The sequence below is a fragment of the Hydra vulgaris genome, chromosome 11 (genome assembly GCF_038396675.1).
Source record: "Hydra vulgaris chromosome 11, alternate assembly HydraT2T_AEP".
Classification (NCBI taxonomy): Eukaryota; Metazoa; Cnidaria; class Hydrozoa; order Anthoathecata; family Hydridae; genus Hydra; species Hydra vulgaris.
This window is the reverse complement of record NC_088930.1, coordinates 35,862,501-35,883,273: the sequence shown is the minus strand read 5'-3', so window position 1 is coordinate 35,883,273 and position 20,773 is coordinate 35,862,501. Positions and strand designations below refer to the sequence as shown.

The 20,773-nt window shown below is 29.2% G+C and overlaps 1 protein-coding gene across 1 annotated transcript in view; it reads right to left on the bottom strand.

Annotated features, from left to right (window-relative positions):
* LOC105847625 (uncharacterized) overlaps positions 1 to 20,773 on the bottom strand; it is a 40,573-nt gene that overhangs the window by 14,315 nt on the left and 5,485 nt on the right. The window contains exons 2-3 of the mRNA XM_065810926.1: positions 8,716 to 8,880; positions 8,467 to 8,610 (exon numbers count right to left, since the gene is read on the bottom strand). Coding sequence (XP_065666998.1) covers positions 8,467 to 8,610; positions 8,716 to 8,880 — 309 coding nt within the window. The remainder of the gene's footprint in view (positions 1 to 8,466; positions 8,611 to 8,715; positions 8,881 to 20,773) is intronic.

Here is a 20,773-nt window from a genome sequence, read left to right as displayed (position 1 = left end):
AAGTTCATATTTTATCAACAAAGTTAAGCCACATAAATGAACAGAAGATTAAATTGAGTCATTATTAATTTGGATTTAAAATGAATTTCATCAACGGACATAAGTAGCTATCAAAATTAAAATGTTAAGAGAAAATTTAATGTAAAACGTCACCATGACATTAAAACGTTACCGCAACAATCATTGTCAACTTCTTGAAGGTAGATTGTTTTCCTTTTTAAAAATACAGTAATAAAAAAGCCTTAGAAAATGTGAACTGCATTCCCTCTGAATTTGTTTCTGGATTTGAGGAACAGCAGTCGCAATATTGAGAAAATAAAGTTAGGCATCGTCCGTAAAGTACGTACGCTCGGATGGGGAAGAAGGGGTCTGCAAATGGCGTATATGAGATGGGGGGTAGGTGGTCAATTATAAAAGTAAGGAGACACTAATTTAAAAAAAAATATCATAATATGTTGGGTAGGTAGGTTAAAAGCATAGGTATTTTTTGGGAGGTGGTCTTTAAAAAACATACAGCAAAATGCGGAGGAAAAGAGGGAGGGTCGAAATAAAAGCGTATGTACTTTATGGATAACCCCATACTGCAGCAAAAAAAAAAATAATAATTGGAGATAATTGAACACGTATTGCGCGTCACACAATCACCCATAACGCAAAAGTTAAATTAAAATTAAAGTGGTTCATATCACCATTTGTTGTCAAAAATCTAAAAAAAGTTTAGTTTTTTTTATGCAAAAAAGTATAATAAATTCAAATATATTAGTGGTGTTCATTAAAGTAGCATAGCCATAGTAATGAACTTTTTAGGTTAAAACAACCCTCATTTCAAGCTGGAAAACTTGCATAATCAAGGTGTAATAAATAATATTTTAGCTGAAAAAGTAAGGCAATACTTATTAAAAATCCATACTTTAAAACAACATTTTTATCACGTGAAATGAGAGTTCCTTATTTGCAGTTTTTACAATCAACCAAGTTATAGTATTCATTTGATTTTTGCTATTGTTGTTTTTTTCAAATAAAGTTTGTTTTTAAAGCAGAAAAAAAAAGTATGCCTTGATCAACTCTTTCAAAACATAAAATGAAGTTTTGTGGTAACCAACACACTATAGACCAACCAAAGAAACAGTTGTTATCATTAAACAAAAATGTTACCTCTTCAAGTTTTAAAAAAATTTCTAGACCTTATAGATATTATAGCAGATTTTTATATTATATTATAGCTTATATTGGTAAATGACTTGAGTGTGGTTCTAGATTGATTCTTGAGAACAATCTAGATAAGCGTAATGGATTTTGCTATAAATTAAAACTGTTATGTTACTATAAAAGTTGTGTATAACGGGTGATGCGGAAGTTATCGGACAAATCCTAATTTCATTATTTGAGCATAATAATTAGTTTTTGTGGTTCTATGCGTGGGCATAAACGTTCTATAAAATATAAACTTTATTATTTGAAACACAATTATTTAAAATGAGATTAAATGCAGCTGAACGAGAATCTTTTCGAAAGCGACTAAAAATGTTTTTTGTAAATAAACCTAATATAAAAAATAAAAAAATCGTAAATCATTTTGAAAAGGAATGATTTGCTCGAAGTACAATATATGATAACCTAAAAAGACTTAAAACTGTTCAATCGTTTTCTGATAGAAAGCACCCCGGTCGTCCGACATCCTGGACTAGAGAAAAGAAAGCCGAAAAAAACGAGACTTGTCAACAATCAAAAAGGGGTCAGTCAGAGAAAAATAGGTATTAAATTCGGTGTAAATCAATCGACAAATGGTCGTCAGTTAAAAAAAATGAATATTAAATATAGAAAACGTGAAAAGACTCCAAAATACACTATAGAACAATAAATAAACGCAAAGAAAAGAAGCTGGAAACTAGGTAACCAACTCTATAACACAAAATCGTTTCTAGTCATCGATGACGAAAAATACTTTTGTTTTGCAGGGGACAACATGCCTGGAAATTCAGGATACTACACAAACAACAAAAAGACATGCCCAGAAAGTGTTCGTTTTATAGGAAAAGAGAAATTTCCAAAAAAATTATTAATGTGGATAGCCATATCTGACCGTGGTATGTCCGAGCCATTATTTCGCACTTCCAAGGCTGTGGCGATCAATTCATCAATCTATATTAATGAATGTTTAGAAAAACGACTTCTTCCATTTATTCACAAGTGTCATGGAGACTTTAACTATTTATTTTGGCCAGATTTAGCAAGATCTTATTATTCTAAAACTTCTCTAAATTGGTTGGACCAATATGTCTATTACGTCGATAAAGAATCCAATCCCCCAAATGTGCCTCAAGCACGACCAATTAAAAATTTTTGGGGACATTTGGCACAGAAGGTTTACGAGGGAGATTGGCAAGCTTCAACAGAGCAAGTTATGATTGATCGCATTAAACTAAAACTACAAGAAATTGATTTAAACTTTTTACAGTCGCATATAAAAGGCGTCAGAGCAAAATTGAGATTAATTGCAGATGGTGGTTTTTTTTCATATAAAAAATAATATATTTTTATTAAAAGATAAATGCTTTATTTAAAAAAATATAATAGTAGTTTGTTTTTTTATTTCTAAATAAGTTATTGACGTTTTTATTTTGTCCGATAACTTCCGCATCACCCGTTAGAAGAAAAATTTTCAGTCTTCAAAAACTTATAAAATTATACAGAAAAGTAAAGTAAAGCAATCTATTTTGCAGCAAATGTACAAGTTGTAATGATTTTTCGAGAAATTGGCAGAGTTTATCAGTCAATTAAAAAGTTTTGTCTGGATTGTTCCAGAAAAAGATCATCCTCGTAGTTCTCCTTTTCAGGTGAAAATATCTGAGACATATAAGTGAGTAAATTTTTCAGCTCACCGAAATCAAATTAAGCCTCGCCCGAAAACATATCTTCTATCACAAACGTGTAGCTACCAGATGATGTTGTGACTTGAAAACAACCAACCTTCCTAAAATTATACTTCGAAAATTTTGCCTTTTACTTTAGATAAAAAGTTCATTTCACTAAAACTTCAGCATCCAAAGATTTTTTTGCTATTCCAGCTATTTTTTGTAGTACAATTCTGATAACAGATTCAACATTATTAACAGAAAATTTTTTACTTAAAAGGTCGTTATATACCGAACGAATTTCATCATTATATCTCCTTCAAAAACGTCAATTTTTTTCAAAAGTATTAACTCTTTTCTTCAGCTCTTTTGAAAGATTTTTAAAGTAATTCAAACTTTCCTATAAGATTTAATAATTCGTTTCATCATATGTTTTCAAAACAGTGTTTTCAATTTTTTTCTATAAGTACCATGCTTTTTGTCGATCTGATTGTGAACGCTTTTTAGCCAAATTAATTTATTTTTCCAATCTAAAGTTTATTTGCAACAATTGGTTAATCCTACAGTTCTTTCTAACTTCTTTTTTGTTGAGACTTTAAACATTTTATTTTGACAATATTGTTTGATATTTTCTTTTATATTTATTACATCTATTAATTTGTCTATTTTGCAATTTCAGCTTATTGATTCTCCGTTTATATTTCTTTATTTGATAGAGCTAATCACCAGATAATTTAGGTAGTTTTTTTTATCCAAATTGGAAACTGGGAGATTCTCTTCATTAAATTACGTTTTAAGAAGAAATTTTAAAACCGTTTCCTAAAGGAATGTATACAATAGAAATTGGGGTAACAGAGCACGAAAAATCATCATTAGCAATTTCTTAGTTTAAATCAGAAACAAATTTGATTTGGAACAATAGAAGTACGGGTAAAACAAGCATTAGAAGGTAACAAACCAACAATGTCAGTAAATAAGTATCATTAAAAGAGAAATCAGAGCTTAAAAAATCTTTTGTTAAGTCATGCAAGATTGATTTTTTTCTTTTTAAACATCTTTATTTCCAAAAAGGCTATAAGCAACCATTTTTAGAGTTAGAAGTTACTGAAAGAGCCAAAAAGAAGTTTATATAGCTAGATAATAATTAACAGACAATTTGAAAGATTGCAAATGATATGAATCAGGAAGAATAGATGAATGGAGCAAATTCTAAAGAACTGATGTTTGATGAAAAAAACTAGATGAATAAGAATTTTTGGAGCACTAAGGAACAATAGAATACTATATAATTGTATACAAATACTAACATTACAATGGTTTGTATCTTAGGTTTTTATGAGAGATCAGTAGGAAGAGATAAACCAAGACGATGTAGAAGACATAGTAACATTGTTGCTATTCATCAATTTAGGAAAATCAATAGCGTTACGAAGACATTGTAAAGACTTGGCCAGATACAACATATGAAGAGAGCTTATGAGTAAGTCCATCATCGCAGACTTTATCGAAAGCCTTTGTTATCCAGAGCAGTAGAATCCAGAGCCTCATCACCTCTATCTAATGCTATTTAGAACCTTTCTGTAACGACAGTTAGCAAGTCAGTTCTAAAACAGGATGATTCAAACCCTATATATTTCTTATTCCATGTGTAAATAGAGCCACCCTTGAGCTATTCAGGATGATCATTAACTTTGGTTAAAAGTTAACCTATCACTTAGTGACATTAGTGTGAATTAGGAGTGTTTAGTGCCACAGGGTCGGTGTGTTTGTTGATGTGATGTTGTTGTTGTGATATTATTTGTTGATAGACAACTTGGCTGGTGTCTATTGTTAAAAATGATTATTAGATTGTTTCGTTACTGAAACTTTCTACTTCTAATCATTCACTAAAAACCAAGAAATAAGTTTTAGAATAAAAACATTTTTTTATTTTATTTTGATTTTTTTATCTTAGACGCTGAGCTGTAGAGTTGGAGTCGTAGAGTCGGAGTTGTGACATTTGTAGCGGAGTCGGAACCGCGATTTTGTTTAGTGTAAAACTTCTCTAGTAAAACTTCTCGGTATTGCACGTGCATATGCAAAATATCTAATCTTCAAGGAACTTTTCATGTATTTGGCACAAAAAAAATTTTTAATTATCGCGTAATTTTTTTTAAAGAATTGAAAGAATTTTTCAAAAATTTTGCTTTGGAGTCGAAGTTGGAGTTAGAGTTGGAGTCGGAGTCATACTCTGAAAATTTTTAAAAATCGGAGTTTGTACTTTTTTTTTACTTAAGCCTTTTCAAAAGTTTACATAAACGCTTAGGCGTTTTCAAAGGTTTACATAACCAATCTCAAAGAGTAAGTTTTTTTTTTATACTTAACTAGTTTTAATTTTTTTTAATTTATAATTTTTAAAACGAATTAACAAAATATTTTAAACACACTATTGTGTTTCTGTGTTTCTGATAATAATTTTTTTTACATATTTAGGTAGAATTTCTGCTATTATATCTGTCTATTGCTGTAGTAAGTACACCAAATTTTAGAAAGTTCATTTGCTGTAAGTTATTTTCATTAAAAATTGAATTTTAACTTTAATGAAGAATCTTCTGTCAATTAATTAGATTATTCTGAATTATTCCGACAAATTTCAATGACCTTACGCAGTAATTTATTGATCGGTCGGTAAATTAAGCAATAGTTTTAAAATTTATTATTTGGATTCCATGATTCGGTTATGCATATTTACATAGTGTAATTAAAATACAGCCTCAAACTTTATTTTCCAAAACTAAGTAAATAAGTGAAAACTCTCAGTCTGTAAAATAGATGATTCTGATCAATACCGTCAGATTTAAAAAAAAAATTGGATCATTATGGAAAATTTCAAGTCAAATGTAATAACGGTTCAATATATCAAATATATTCGAAGTCGATCAGCCCAATTGGTTTGTGCAGCCTTTTGCAGTAATTTACTGACCGGTAAACAATAGTTTAAAATTTATTATTTGGATTCCATGATTCGTTTATGCATATTTGCATGGTGTAATTATAATGTAACCCCAAGTTTTATTTTCCAAAACTAAGTAAATAAATAAAACCCCTTAGTCTGTAAAATAGATGATTCTAGGCAATCCCGACAGATTCAAAAAAAATTGTGTTTTATTTTTTTATAGTTATTGGATGACTGTGGAAAGTTTTAAGTCAAATGTAGTAACGGTTCAAAAGTTATTCATAAGTCAATATGATCTAAAAATACTCTCTTTTTCGGTGCCATAACACTGGAAATTTTCCATACTTAAGCCCTATATCTTTTATCAAAAAATTATAAATTTTTGTGCTACAAAAAATTCAATAACTTTGGATCCGCTTAACTTCAATGGTCAAATGACCCCTTATTTTTTAAGTCAATTCAAGCTCTATACAATGATATTAGCTATGTATGCTTATTTGAATTATAAAAAAATAGTCTGTAATGGCAATGAAAGTGTATAGACGCTCAAGTTTTGTCCAAAATATGCAAAGGATGCAGTATGTAGGATAAAAATTGAAACAAACCTGATTATCAAGAATGGAAAGCAAACCATTAGTGTCAAATAAATCATATTGGTAGCTCAGATAGAACGGAGCCTGCCCGTGCAATTGTAATTTTTAAACGATCTATCAAAAAACATTCATTAAGGTATAATTCTTACTTAGAAATTGGAGATCTTATGGAAATAACATTCATATACAAAAACTGAAATGTATAAGACATTTTCAGAAGAGAATGGGCACACGATGTTGAATGTTGATTCAAGAATATAAGGCAAAGTTCTTTGCGATAAGAAAACGATAGGAAAAGGAAGACTTTGCACTAAAGCAGTTAATACAAAGTTATTTCGGAATTGCAATAGGACAAAATATTCATAATATATATGCCATGAAAAGAGATGTATGGGCTGATTTTTTTCACAATTGTGAAATTTTGGATAAAATATCTCGTCATCAATTCTGTCCACGTACAACAAATGGGTGGTGTGCCTGACAATCTGGCAAAATTACAAAAACATCGCTGACACTTATATTTCAAGATCTCTCACAAAATGAAATGCTTAATAAATGCTTGCATGAGCAAACTCAAAATAACAACAAGTCATTGAATAATGTTATTTGGATAAAGTGCCCTAAAGGCGTGTTTGTGTCAAAGAAAGTACTAGAATTATAAGTATTTTCTGCTATTATTGAATTTAATAAATGGAGTTATTGGAATGGAACCTTTATTTGTTGAGCTAGGTATACCGTTTAATAATTTTTTAACAAATAATGCTTTGAAATTGGATAATTAAAGAATAACATTAATGAATAGAAAGTGCTCTAAAAAAGCGACTGAGCAAAGAAAGAAACTGAGAGCCATTAGGAAAGGATTTGTGGATGTAGAAAATCAAAACTAAACTGTACCAGCTTATGAAGCTTATTAATTATTATAATAAAGTTTTCTTGTTTGTTTGTGTGTTTTTGCCTGTTTTCTATTTTGAGTTATTTTGAACTTTACATTTTAAATATCTTTTGATATGATAATCCAGTTGATTAGAAAATTTCAGGATATATTTATTGTGGTAATGTAAAGGAGTTGAAGTAGCACTAAGGCAAAAAGTTTTTAAAATAAGATTTTACTAGATCTTTTTTTAGGAGCCACTAGTCAATTTTCATTCTTTTTTTAGATTATGATTGCCTGAATGTTTTAAGTTTGTAAAGCAAACCTTTCTTGCTTAATCACAGTTTTAAATTTTGCCTTTTTAAGCATAAAAGTGCGAATAAACGAAGAAAAAACTATTTCCCCTTTTTTTTTTTTTTTGCTTTAAATTGTTTGTTGCTTTATTGATGTTAACCGAAGTCAGCACATAAAATAATTAGTTTTCTTTCAAATATTTTTTGGGGGTATGAACTACATATGGAAGACATCCAAGTATGCGTTTAACTGAACATTGCTGTAATTTTTAATGGCATTATTAAAGTTAATTTCAAAAAAACTTGTCGTAGACTAATTGAAGAGCTTAGTGCTAAAAGTATTTTAGTCACAAAATAAATGCTTTGAGAAAATCTATTTTGATCAGTTAAATATTAAATCCTTATTTTGAATTGTTATATCTTTGATCAAAGTAGATTTTCTCAAAACATTTACTTTGTAACTTTAGTACTTTTAACACTAAACTCTTTAAATCATGTTTCATTCATTATTTGTTGTATGGTTTTCGGATCATCTCTTTTAAAGGAATTACCTATTTGATTACCTAAGCTCTCAATTTAAACTATAAAAAATGACGGCTCCAATTAACACTCAATCAGACATTTCCACATAGTCGAATGTAAAGTGTTTTTTAATGACTTTTTTATTTTGTTATAATTAGTGTTTGTGTTAGCACGTGTGATTATGTAAATAGATACTGGCTAAGATCATTACGCAGCTTACCCACATCATTCAATTAATTATTACATCTTCTGAATCACTAATTACATATAGCATATTTGCAATTATACTTTACGTTTTTTATTTAGAGTTTGTGAAACTTTAACTGCATATTACGTTTCTTAATTACAAATTTCATGTTCCCAATTATATCTTGAAAAGGTTAGATTTATTACTTACTGGATAAAGTGGAAAGTATAAACACAAGAACTGTACTGCAATATGTAAAAGGTTTGATACATTGCGAACCCATGAATAACAGTGTAGAGAGCAGCGTCAATATAGATGCCGTAACAGATAAAACAAATACTGATTGCTGCCAATCTAAAAAAATCCTTTGCAATAAGTATAGTTTTTTTAAACAACAAATAAAAATACTTTGAGACTAAACGTTTGTAAGGAATAATATTTTTATTACTAAATACCAACTTGGAAGAAAGCTGTCTTTGTAATTTACGTGTAATGAAAATAAGTTACACTCGGGCTCCAACCCTTCTTTATGACCTTTAATAGACTCTCCAGGTGTACAATAAAGCAGCAAGCCGTGTTCTTCAAACTTATTGCTTATCAACTTTTTGTGTATCCAATTTTTTCCTAAAACAAAATTAAAAAAATCTAATCAAAAATACTTATTATGTTTTTGTTAAACTTAATAATTGGAATAAAAAATAATAACAATACTAATTTGATTATTAAAATATGACTTTATTTACTAATGTTTTTTTATTATTTAATGTTAGTGTAAACAAACGCCCCCTGGAAACGGTAGTGTTAAAGGTTCACTGCATTTAACTGAAATGTTTTCAAAAAATTTCAAATTTAAGTTTTGTTCTGAGCAGTTACTTGAATCAAACAGTGTTAAAAATCTGTTTTTTTTTAAAATAAATTAACTACGCAAAGGTTACATAGGCCAAGCTGGGTCTGATCTAGACGATCTTTTAAGGAGGGGAGAGAAAATTTTTAAGTTTTTATGATTTGATGGATCTAGACCATCTAGCAGAAAAGTAGGACATTTTTACGTTTAATGATTTATGAGTAGACAAGCCCATAAACCATAATTCTTTTTTAGTTAAATTATTTTTAAATTTGTCTTTAATCTTAAAATTTGTGTTTTAATCTAACTATGAAATTACATCATATATTGATATTCCAACAGCCCAATTATTTATATTACATTTAAGTAGCTTCCCTAATTTACTACTGTTTTTAAACAACGTCCTTTGCTAAATATATAAATTTACAAAAATCTCTTTCCGAAGTATCTAAGGTAGGGGGGCAATCATCCATAATACTCCCTCTCCCCCCCCCGTTCCCCTCCTTCCTTCCTCCACCCTATGTATCCGTCTTTTAGGCCTACAAAATTTAACTTATTAAAAATGTTCAAAGCTTAACACACCATAGATCACAAGAAAATAAATTTTTCACAATTTCACAAATTCACCACAAGAAAATAAATTTTTATTTTCTTTTATTTATTTTTCTCTTCCTGCTAAGTCCTCTTGCGTAGTTTTTTTTCTTCAATATGATGTATTTAGTTATTCTCATATAAGTGATCAGAGGTATTTCCCCGCACTGTTTACATTCCATAGCTCCTGATAAAGTGTCCCATTACTTTAATATCCTAGAAAAACTCGTAACTTTTCACTCACACCACCTAGGTTATCGGGGTAAAAATTAAAATTTTTATGCATGGAGTAGATTTTACGGTTCATAAGATATTTAAGATTTTTTAACTTGTCTATCATATTGACAACAATGGTTTCAGTTAATATGTATCTTTAACATTTTCTAAAAATTTAGTTGCAATTTGCCTAAATAGTATCCAAGCCTTCCTTTTGCTTCAAGTCAATTTTGTATCTTTTGATGAATTTTACAAAATGATCATCTTCATTAATGATGAAGATGACCGTTTTGTAAAAGAACAGCTAAAAAGCTACTTGTTGTTTATGATAATATAAAAATGAATCTATAAAAATTTTCCGTTTTCTATTCGTGTAATTAACTTTAAATTCATTCAATATCATGGCAGTACACCAAATCATCTACTTTCTTAAAAACTTTTGATCTCTTGATATGCATAAATTGATGTTTGATGTGCCAACATTTATTTTTCCTTTAGCTTAGAGCTAAGCAACTCAGACCTTTCTTCAGCCAAACCCAAATCGCTTACAAATTGTTTAACTTGTTCTCTCAAATGAAGGTTTAAGTTTTAAATTAGACAATGAAAATTTTTATAAAGTTTGGTCTTTATATACCAACTTACTTACTAATACCAGTTGAGCAAACAAGTGAGAGCTTAACTTTGGTCTTTGTAGAGCTTAACTAGCTTACACTCAACTAGATGTATGCGTACAATTGAGAGCCAAAATAGTATGACATCCAACATGAAGTTGTTATTAATTGCAACATACAATATGTCTAAAAAATCTATTACCCCTAATGGTTTTTCAAAAGAAAGCTATCTATTGTGCTTAAATTTAAACTCTCTCTTTTAATTTTCCTGTTGAATAAGTTGGTAAAATTCAAAGAGAAAAACGTAAACAAACAAATTTGATTAATTAATGGTATTCAAACTAATTTTTTAGTAAAAAAAGTTTTTTTATAAGCTCTTAATAATAAAATTATGGTGAAGAGACATTAAGTTTAGGAATCAAAAAAAAAATTGATCGTGAAACACTGCAAAGATGAAAAATCTTTAAAACTATATCCAAAAAAGTAAATACTAAATCTAATATTGTAGGAAACATCATTAGAAAAAAAAAATGCCATCAATAGTTTGCATAGAGTAAAATGTCCAGCTAAGACTATTATACACATTGAACAAAATTTTTCTTATTTTTATTTTATGAGCCCCAGGAAGTCCTCACAGAACACCGCGAAAGAGCATTTGAAAAGAAGTTTACTCCTGCTTCCTTACCGATGTTATAAAACTTGTCCAGAAGTGGCGTTGAAGCACGATTCTCTTGCTTCTGAGGCAAGCGCGCTAACCACAGCGCTTCGGCTGCTCACCAAATCAATAATTATCTGCCATCAAAGCTAGCAAAATATTTACAAACAAATCATGATACAACTTTAAATCTTTATACTGTTCGCAATTGTTTGAAAAATCAAGATTTTGTAGACGGAGGTAAAACTTTTTACTCAAGTAGGACCTTAAAAAGGTCCTACTTGAGTAAAAAGAACTATAAGATAATATTAGCTTGAGCTAAGAAACATTTACAACGGACTCTCTATTAACGGCGATGAATTTTATGGCCAGATAAAGCAAAAATGTATTTGTATCTGATATATTGTATTTTAATGGTATTGAATGCAAATGGAAAGAAAAAGGTAAACGCTTAAATCCTGAATATATGTCAAACATGGAAAGAGTACTATGAAGCTTTATTATAATGTTGCAGTATTCTAAATATTTTAATTTTATTTTCTGCTTTTTACCATATGACAAATAATGGTTTTATGTTCCTTAGTTTGGAGTGATGTTAAAAAAACTCAAATCCACTAACGTTGGATTTGAGTTCAACGACAAAAAAGATTTATACTGATATTATGAAACAAAAATTTAGATCAAGCGCCAAAATTTTAGGCTTCTCTTATAATCTCAACTTTAAACAGCACGTAAATTAAAAACTAGTATTGAAGTTAGCTACTCATTGGTTCAAAAAAGAAAACAGTATTAAGATTTAAGATTGGGTTCCTCCGTCCCTAAGACTTAAACCCAATTAAAAACTTATAGAATTTTTTTTAAATTAAAGTAGCTAGGCAAAAACAATCCGCTTTGTCTCAATTAAAGGCAATTTATATTAAGGAGTGGGAAACTTTTGACCCCAAATGGTTTAAAAATTACTGGATATTATTATTATTGGACTCTTGGATAAAAACCAAATATTTATTGCGATTACTTGAGATAATCTGCTGAATTTTGCTTTGAGTTTTTTGCTTTTGAGATATTTTTAAAGCTGCAATCCATTTTTTCTTAAAAAAAACTTTTTATCTGAAGCTAATTTCTTAATTTTTGTAATTCCTTTTATAATTGATCAATAACTTTCAATAACTCGCTGCTCAGGATAGTTTGTAGAAATTGCTTTTTAAGGTACAAGTTCAACGACATTTTATTTGGACTATTTCAGAGACTTCTTAGAGAATTATAGCCATGTGCGAATGTCATGCTTTTTAGTAAGTGGCAAAAAGATCCTTTAAACATTTATTTACACATAGGTGTTTAGAGTTTTACGAGAAATGTATGATATACTTTTCAAACCACAGGAGCAAACTGCTTGCCTTTTAAGGAAATTGGGTGCAAATTTCTCAATTAGAATAAACTTGAACTTTTTGGCTAAACATCTACCTTTTGAGTGATGAAAATATTGCCGGACAGACAATTGCAAAAAGTTCTTTTTGCAATTGACTTTATCGTCTTCTAGAATGCACAAGTTGTCTTGATTTAAAGGTTTATGCTTTTTGAAACAACAAATTGCTTTAATTTCTCTATTAATAGATCGATTTGAAGCTTTCTTTTTATAATAAACTTTATATTCTTGAAATTAAATTATTTTTTCTATCAAAGCTTTGGCTGCATTTGAATTTTCTTGCTATATCTCTTAGCGAGTAATATAGTTTTGTCTTTATGGAGCGAAAGTTTTACTTTAAGTTTATCTTTAAATCTTTCCTTTTTTTCACTTTCTGCTTCTCTTTTACAAGATTGAGTCTTTTTGTATCGCCGTAAAAAAGAGTGTAAATTTAATGATAATTTTTTATAGATTACGTTTCTCAAATGTATAAAAAACTCTATAAATGTAGGGGAAAGGCGCCTATGATGGCATAGCGCCTATGATGGTATACCGGTCATATTTCCATTAAAATTAGTTTTGGTAAAAAAATGATTAGACCTATATGACTATACTGACTTTACATTAGTTTTAGTGAAAAAACGTCCCTTGTGCACAAGTATTGTTTTTATAATCAACATATATCGATTTTGGGATGTGCTGTTGTAGTTTTATTTCCTTCATATATTTAAGATTGTGATTTTACTATTAACTGTGCAGAAATGAAATTTTCATGCATTTTATATTCAAGTTTTGTGCATTTAGTGGAGTAGTTACTTTAATTTTATCTTTTGAACAAAGCAGACACAGCTTGTTTTAATGAAAATGATGACTTTTACCCATGATGGCATACTGACGAGTTGGGGGTGTTGAAATATTGACGAGTTGGGAAAACCTTTTTTTTTTATAAGAAAAACTTATTTTCAAGTAAAGTTAAAAGAAAGCGATGCTCTAAAATTTTTTTTTGGTCCAAAAAATACGTAAAACGCAATATATCCTATGCGCATGCGCAAAATTTTACAATGCTGGTGTGTAGCATGAAATGGTAAATTAGGATGGTTTCGAGTAATTTCTGGCTTTTCTGAGGGAAGACTCTAAGGTTAAATGAAATCATTAAGTTACCCTCGATCCTAACTAGCCCCATCCTCCCCTATGCCATCATAGGAGCAGTGGTTGCCTATGATGGCATACTTGTGCTTTTTTTTCCAATAAGAATAACTTATAAACAAAATAAAACTGATGAAAACTCCCAGAGTAATTATTGTTCTAGATGTAACAAGGAATGTATCCATATCAAAACTTTTATTATTGGTCTTCAAGATACTGAATAATGAAGCTTCAAAGTTAAGTATGCCATCATAGGCGCCTTTCCTCTATATTCAAAACACAATAAAATAATTCCGTTTAGAAAAAAAAAATTTAAGTATGTGAAATTCATCTTTTACATATCAAAAACACAGATAAATAATTTTTTTTCATACACTCTAAAAAAAGATGGAAATAACTGCGAAAATGTACTTTTTTAATAAGGTTTCTGTTGCACAATTCAAAAATTCTAAATACACGGCCGAGTTTGTTGCTTATAAGTCAAAAATATAGTAGGCCAGTTTTTACGATTTCATTATTATTTATTAAACTAATATTATCTAAATATTAAAGCAAGCAAATATATTTTAACAAAATATACAAATTGAGAAAAATATATAAGTAAAAAAAAAATACAGCTATAGAAAAACATAACTTATCAAAATATAAAATAGTTTTAACAAAAAATACAAAAGTAAAACTCAGTTTATTATAAATTAGCTTTAGAAAAAGATGATGAAGCTGTATAGATAAGCAAATCAAAACAAAAATTAAATATACAAACAAAGTCCAAACAAAATTATATCTATAGCAAAAATGAAGATAATAAACTTAATTTTTTTTTGTGTGTGTCGATTTAAAGACTTCTACTTCATCTTTTCAAATCTTTCCATTTTGAATTGATTGTTCATTATTATAAAATATATTAATAACAGTTGTGTGAATATACTGTCTTTCTGTTTCTAAATGGTCAGAACACATAAAACAAATTTTATTTTTGAACAGTTCAAGTGCAGCTAGAGCTGAATTTTTCAACTTGCTGGAACATTTAGTTAATAACAATTCTTTAGTAATGTCTAATATGTAAAATAAGGAGCACACTGAGAGTGACAACTTGTGACATTCCTGTAAATTTGTACCATTCACTTACATATTGGGAAAAAGCATTTAAAAATTCAGATTTTTAATCATTTGCAACAACAGCATTTCCTATTTTATTGTTAGTACTATATATATTCTTTGAATTTGAAATTGCCCACCAAGTATTTAATAAATATAGAAAATTAGCAGCACTTATTTCTTTCGGAAAATAACTTTAAATGGCAGAATATGTTGACTCGTAGAAAATTTGCAAAGTCGGTTTAACACTTTGTTAATTTTTTTCTGGATGTAAACCAGTTGAAGTAAGTTTGTAAGCTTTCTTTAAATTAGCAGGCAGTAAATTATGTTTTTCATTAATTTTGTCAAAAAAGTGCCACCATCTACGACTTCAATATTAATTGAATCCTCAAATTTAAGAAAACTGAATTTTGGAAAAATAAACCTCTTCGAATGTAATAAATTATTTCTGATGTTTTTTAAAATATGTACATTATCAAATGTATAAATTTTATTTTGTCCATAAAAAAAAAAAAGAATTGTACTTTTTATGAGTTTTTTAAATTCAAGTATATTATTTGAACGATTGTCTGTAATGATAGTACGAATTTTGAAACTAGCATCAAAAAGATTTGTAAAACACTCTTCAATTTCAGCCATCAACCAATTTTCAAAAATACTTGTTTCAGGACATGCTTTAACAACAAAAGGTATAGAACGTTTAATACCAATTAACATAAAAACTACAACTCCTGAATAAAGTTCTCCATTCTCATCTTTTGCAACAAATTTACCAACATGATGTTAAACATTTTTTTGCAAGTACATTTCATCAATTAACAAAACTAAATCTGAGCTTATTTTTTCTTCTTTTAATAAATATTTTAAGGCTTCAATTGTTTTGAATCCACCATGAGTTAATGCTTTTAAATTAGAAAATGAAGGACAAGGAAATTCATCAAGTTGTAGGCTTGTCTAGAAGTAGGGTAAGGTTGCTAATATTGTAACCCTAAGACCAAATTAAAAAATGTAGACCATCTACTGAATTGAAACGTGGATATTCAGTTGTATTTCATAATTTAGGGATTATTTGTTGTAAAGATATTAAAAAAACTCATAATTTAAAAAGCGTTAAGTTCCAAAGAATCAAATTAAAAAAATAGCGCTAAAAGTACAATTAAGGAAACTAGATCCTTAATTGTACCATTGTAATCCAATATTGTACCACTTTCTTGATTTCAAATACTTTACAACTTTGCAAATATTTTATGATTTTAGATTTAAGGGATTAAAAGAACTGATTAAAACGAATGGTTTTTGTAAAATTAGCAATTGGAAATACTCTGATATAACATAATATAACACCTAACTGTCCATAATCTAATGAAATGAAGTTTTTTGTTTAATAAACTCTATGCAACTTGAATTTTTTTTTCTTCTGGAAAACGCCAAAAACAGGTATCACCAAATATGGTACAGCTTTTATTTATTAGGATTAGAATAGAGGAAGAAGGTACGTATTAAAGATAGTTATACTAAATAATGTAAAACAATATATCATCCTAAAAAAGTTCCATGTGGAACATAAAAATGAGTATGCAAATGACTATATATATATATATACTTTATCTGTTTTAAAAACAATTATAGTTGAGTCATTTCCATACTCATTTTTATGTTCCACGTGGAACTTTTTTAGGAATTCCGTATTTTAGAAAAATGGCATTTAATCCGATATCGTTGTTACGATAAGCAAAAATAGTTTTTTCCATATCCTCTTCTCTCCATGATCCATATCTCTGTTTTGAAATTTCAAATTTTACACGCGTTTTTTAGCAGTCAAAATGGTAGCGTCGGTACAATTTAGGATCTGCCTTGAGGTACAATTTACACAACTAATCTGACATTCGGTTAGTTAAAAAATTTGACAACTAATAATAAGGTATTTTAAATTCTAGGTAGTTATTTCGAATTTAGATAAATTATGCTTTAACATAAATACACTGAACAAATCATACCTTCTACTTTCCTTAGTGAAATACGCTTAGCCATAAATCCCTAAAATAAGAAATCTTCAATAACAAACCAACAAGAGTTTACTCTGGCCTTAATGCATTTGGATGACAAAAGAAAACAGTTGACTCCTTAATTTCATTTAGCAAAGATAAAAAATAAATTGAAAAACTACTTGCGGGTTGTAAAAATAACGAGTTATGTTAAAAGTACAATATAGGCATCGGTACAGTATTAGCAACCTTACCCTATGACGTAGAACCAAAGCAAATTGAATAAGTTCATTGCTATATAACTCTCTACCATGTGATTCATAAAATTTAAAGTTCGCTTGAAATATTTTGTTCTATTTTTTTAACCCGATTTCTCTTGTTAGTGTACACTTATTGTTTTGACAAAACCACTGCGGAAGAGGTCTCAAATTTTCTTTATGGTACAATATTACATGCAGATTGGTATCAATCTGCATGTAAAATTGATAAAAAAAACGATAATAAATAACTCCACCATATATTTTTTTTAAATAAAAAATTTTGAAGACAAACTTTTCTGTCAAATCATTGATTGAACAAATCTTAGGTAGTTTGTTGAAAACTACTGTTTCATCTAGCAATGAATAAGAATAAGGTGTTTTTGTAGGAATCATTCTTAAAGTTGTAAGTGTAGGAAGTAAAGATGGCTTTAAAAAACAATCATTATTTGTATGAGTTGTTGCCAACAATGCTGGAATAGGATTCCAACAATGTTGGAATAGGATTCTTTGTAAAGTCTAGTGTATTTTGTTTGCCTCGTACCTAATAAACTTTTCTTCTAATAATCAGTACATATTCCAGAGAATTTAGATGGTTTTCTATTAATCCTGTTCATAAACTTGATCCACCGGGAGCATAAATTTTAGTCTGAGGGAAAATGTCTTTAAGCAAATAAAGAACTTGACTAAAAACTGGCCTACTAATTATCGGACTTGTAAGCATTAAGTCCGGCCGCGTATTTAAGTTAAGCACCGCCGTTACCGCATTGCGATTATGCGGTAAATTTCGATAGCAATTTTTAGAAAGTAATCGCGGGCGATGATTTACAACTGCGGTATTTAGTTAGAAAATTGCGAAGCGATTTTTTTCGATTACTATTAGCCGCTAACTAATCGAAATGCGACTTTTTTCAATTTACGAGCACAAAAATCGCAGCGATTACGATTAAATCGCGTGTTTATCGTTATTCTCGCAACATACCGCAATTTTATCAAAAAATCGCCATTTGTCCTTATTCAATTGATTGAAGATTTTTTGTGAAGTGTGGAAAGATTAGGTTCACCATTTTGAATTTTTATAATTAATTAGAGATAAACTTAACAAATATATTTTAACTAAGTTTCTTAGTGTATCCTTCTTTTATATCTTTTAAAAGTAATAAAAATTTAATAATTGCGCATTGGTTTTACCAAATTCAATTTAATTATAGCAAATAGGAATAACTTTTCCCATTAACTATCAATTAACTGCATTACAGCAGACTAGTTGCTATTACAAAAACTATTTGCCATAAATCTGACAAATCGCAAAAAACAGCGAAAATAGCGGAATTTTTTTTTTTAAATCGCTGATGCATAGAGATGGTCGGTCATGGGCCAAATTGTGTCCGATGTGCGACCGAGTCAAAATAATTTTACAAGTTGATTGATTGGTTTAAATTGAAAAATTTTCAACGGTGTCCGTGATCGAAATGTTCGGTTCTGATTGAAGAATGTTTTGTCCGATGTCCGCCATTGTTTAACTTTTTTATGGCCGCCAAGTTCGGCGTCCGACCGGGCCGGCATTTCTGGGCCAAATCGATTAAAACTAATTGACTTTTCCGAAAGTGTTCGACTGTGTGGTTGTACGACTTGTTCAGCATTATTATCTCTCTTGAATTTATTCCATTTTAATTCAAATTATTCACCACAGTTGTAAATTATTTACACAGTTGTAAATTATTAAAAGACTTTTAAAAGTTTCATTCTCCTTGGACTAAAGGATATTATATTGGTGAATATTATTTACACATTTTCGAGAACTTATTACACAAAAATACAAAATGGCGCATGTTATAAAAGATATCTATGAGACTTCAGATGAAGTCATTGAACTTAATGCAATTTTAAATGAGCAAATTTCCAGTGGTTCTGTTCTTTTGAAAGCGAAAACTACTGGTGTAGGCAAGTCAGAAGTTTGGATGAATTTTTCTTTGCTTTTCAAATTACATGCCATTTCAATGCCAAGGACAAACACTTAAAAAAACTTATTGAAAACTTACTCAACTTTTTTTTAAATTTACTACCGATATATACTTCACTTAAATCTGTACTAGAAATTATTACGAACCTGTAAATATGAAATACCAATAAATATGAAGAATTACAACAACAACAAAAAACTATCCGATTCTTGTGTCATTTTTTATTTTTCATTTTTTTGCATGTTCGACGTCCGACCGCGTTTGAGATTTTTAGTTTAATGACTGTTCAGTGATTGATCGGTGTTCGCTTCGACATTAGTTTTTCTGTCCGGTGTTTGGGGTGTCCGAGTTGTCCGGGTTGTTTGACAAAATTATTGTTGCTCGTGTTCGACCGGTTTGATGGTTTGGACCGTACGAACACGGGCGAACAGAAAAACGTCAATCAGTCCGAACATCTCTACTGATCGCCGGGCAATATATTGCGCATCAATTTTTATCTAAAAAATCGCGTGCGATTCAATGCGATTTTTTATAGCTTTTTATCACATAATTGAAAAAAATCGTTTTTGTGTTAAGCGCCAATACGGTAACGCCAGTGCTTAGTTTAAGTAGGCAAGTATCCTATCTTAATTTTTAGTAATAAACTTTGAGACAACCATCTTGCGTGACAGCCAACCTCACTCTCCCCTACGTTTAAATCAAATGTATATAATATATGCATTTGATCAAAAACTCTAAAAATAAATAAAAATATTAAAATATACTATGTTGTCCAGATTGATGATAATTACTGTCTCATTTGGGGAACAATAACTAATAATATCGAGTGACTCAAAATTATAGTTAAAACATTGTTTTTTAAATTTATTTTTTGGAAGTAAAGTGTTTAACCGGGTATTTGGTGACTTGTAACTACTGCTTAAACAATCATTTGTATTCTATTCTAAACGTTTTTCGCAATAACAAAACCAACTATAAAAAAATAATACTATACTATACAAATATAACAAATATACAAAAACAAACAAACATTTTTTTTTTTTTTTCTGGTAATCAGATCCTTTAAAAACTGGTAGAATAATAACAAAATGGCTAATTAAACGTGTTCTTCTCAGTACAAAATATACTTTTCCAGTTCTTCATTTTACTAGCATTAATCCAGTCTAGTTATGAAAATTCTTCATGTTTACAGACCACAAAATACGTTATAATATAATATATAAACTGCTTGGAAAACAAAATTAAGGTAAAAGACATTACATATTTTCTTTTTGTTTAAAAGAAATTTCTAAATATAGAAGACTTTTTTTAGAAATTGACTATTATGCCCTTCCAAACCCGTATTGCTCTCCTCAAACCCGTATTGTGCCCCTCCGAACCCGTATTGTGCTTTTTTCAAAACCTGTAATATCGGCCCTGTATTATAGGTGCAAAATGGAGTTATTTCTACTTTTAAACTTGATTACATTAAGATGCTTGCGTTAGAAAGTTAGGCATTTGTTATCTTAAGAAATTTAAAAGAACTATAAAAGTTACAAAGATTTTTAACTGGGTTTGTAGAAAAATATGAAGAAAAAATCTTCAACAGTTTTTTCTATGTTTGTATACATGTACATAACATATTTTTACTTATGAATAAATAAAATTATTTAGCAATTTTTTCGTAAGCCTTTTATAATAGAAATATTGAATAGTTTTGATTAAAGCGCAACTTATAATTAATAATTACCAAATAATAATTATTTTAC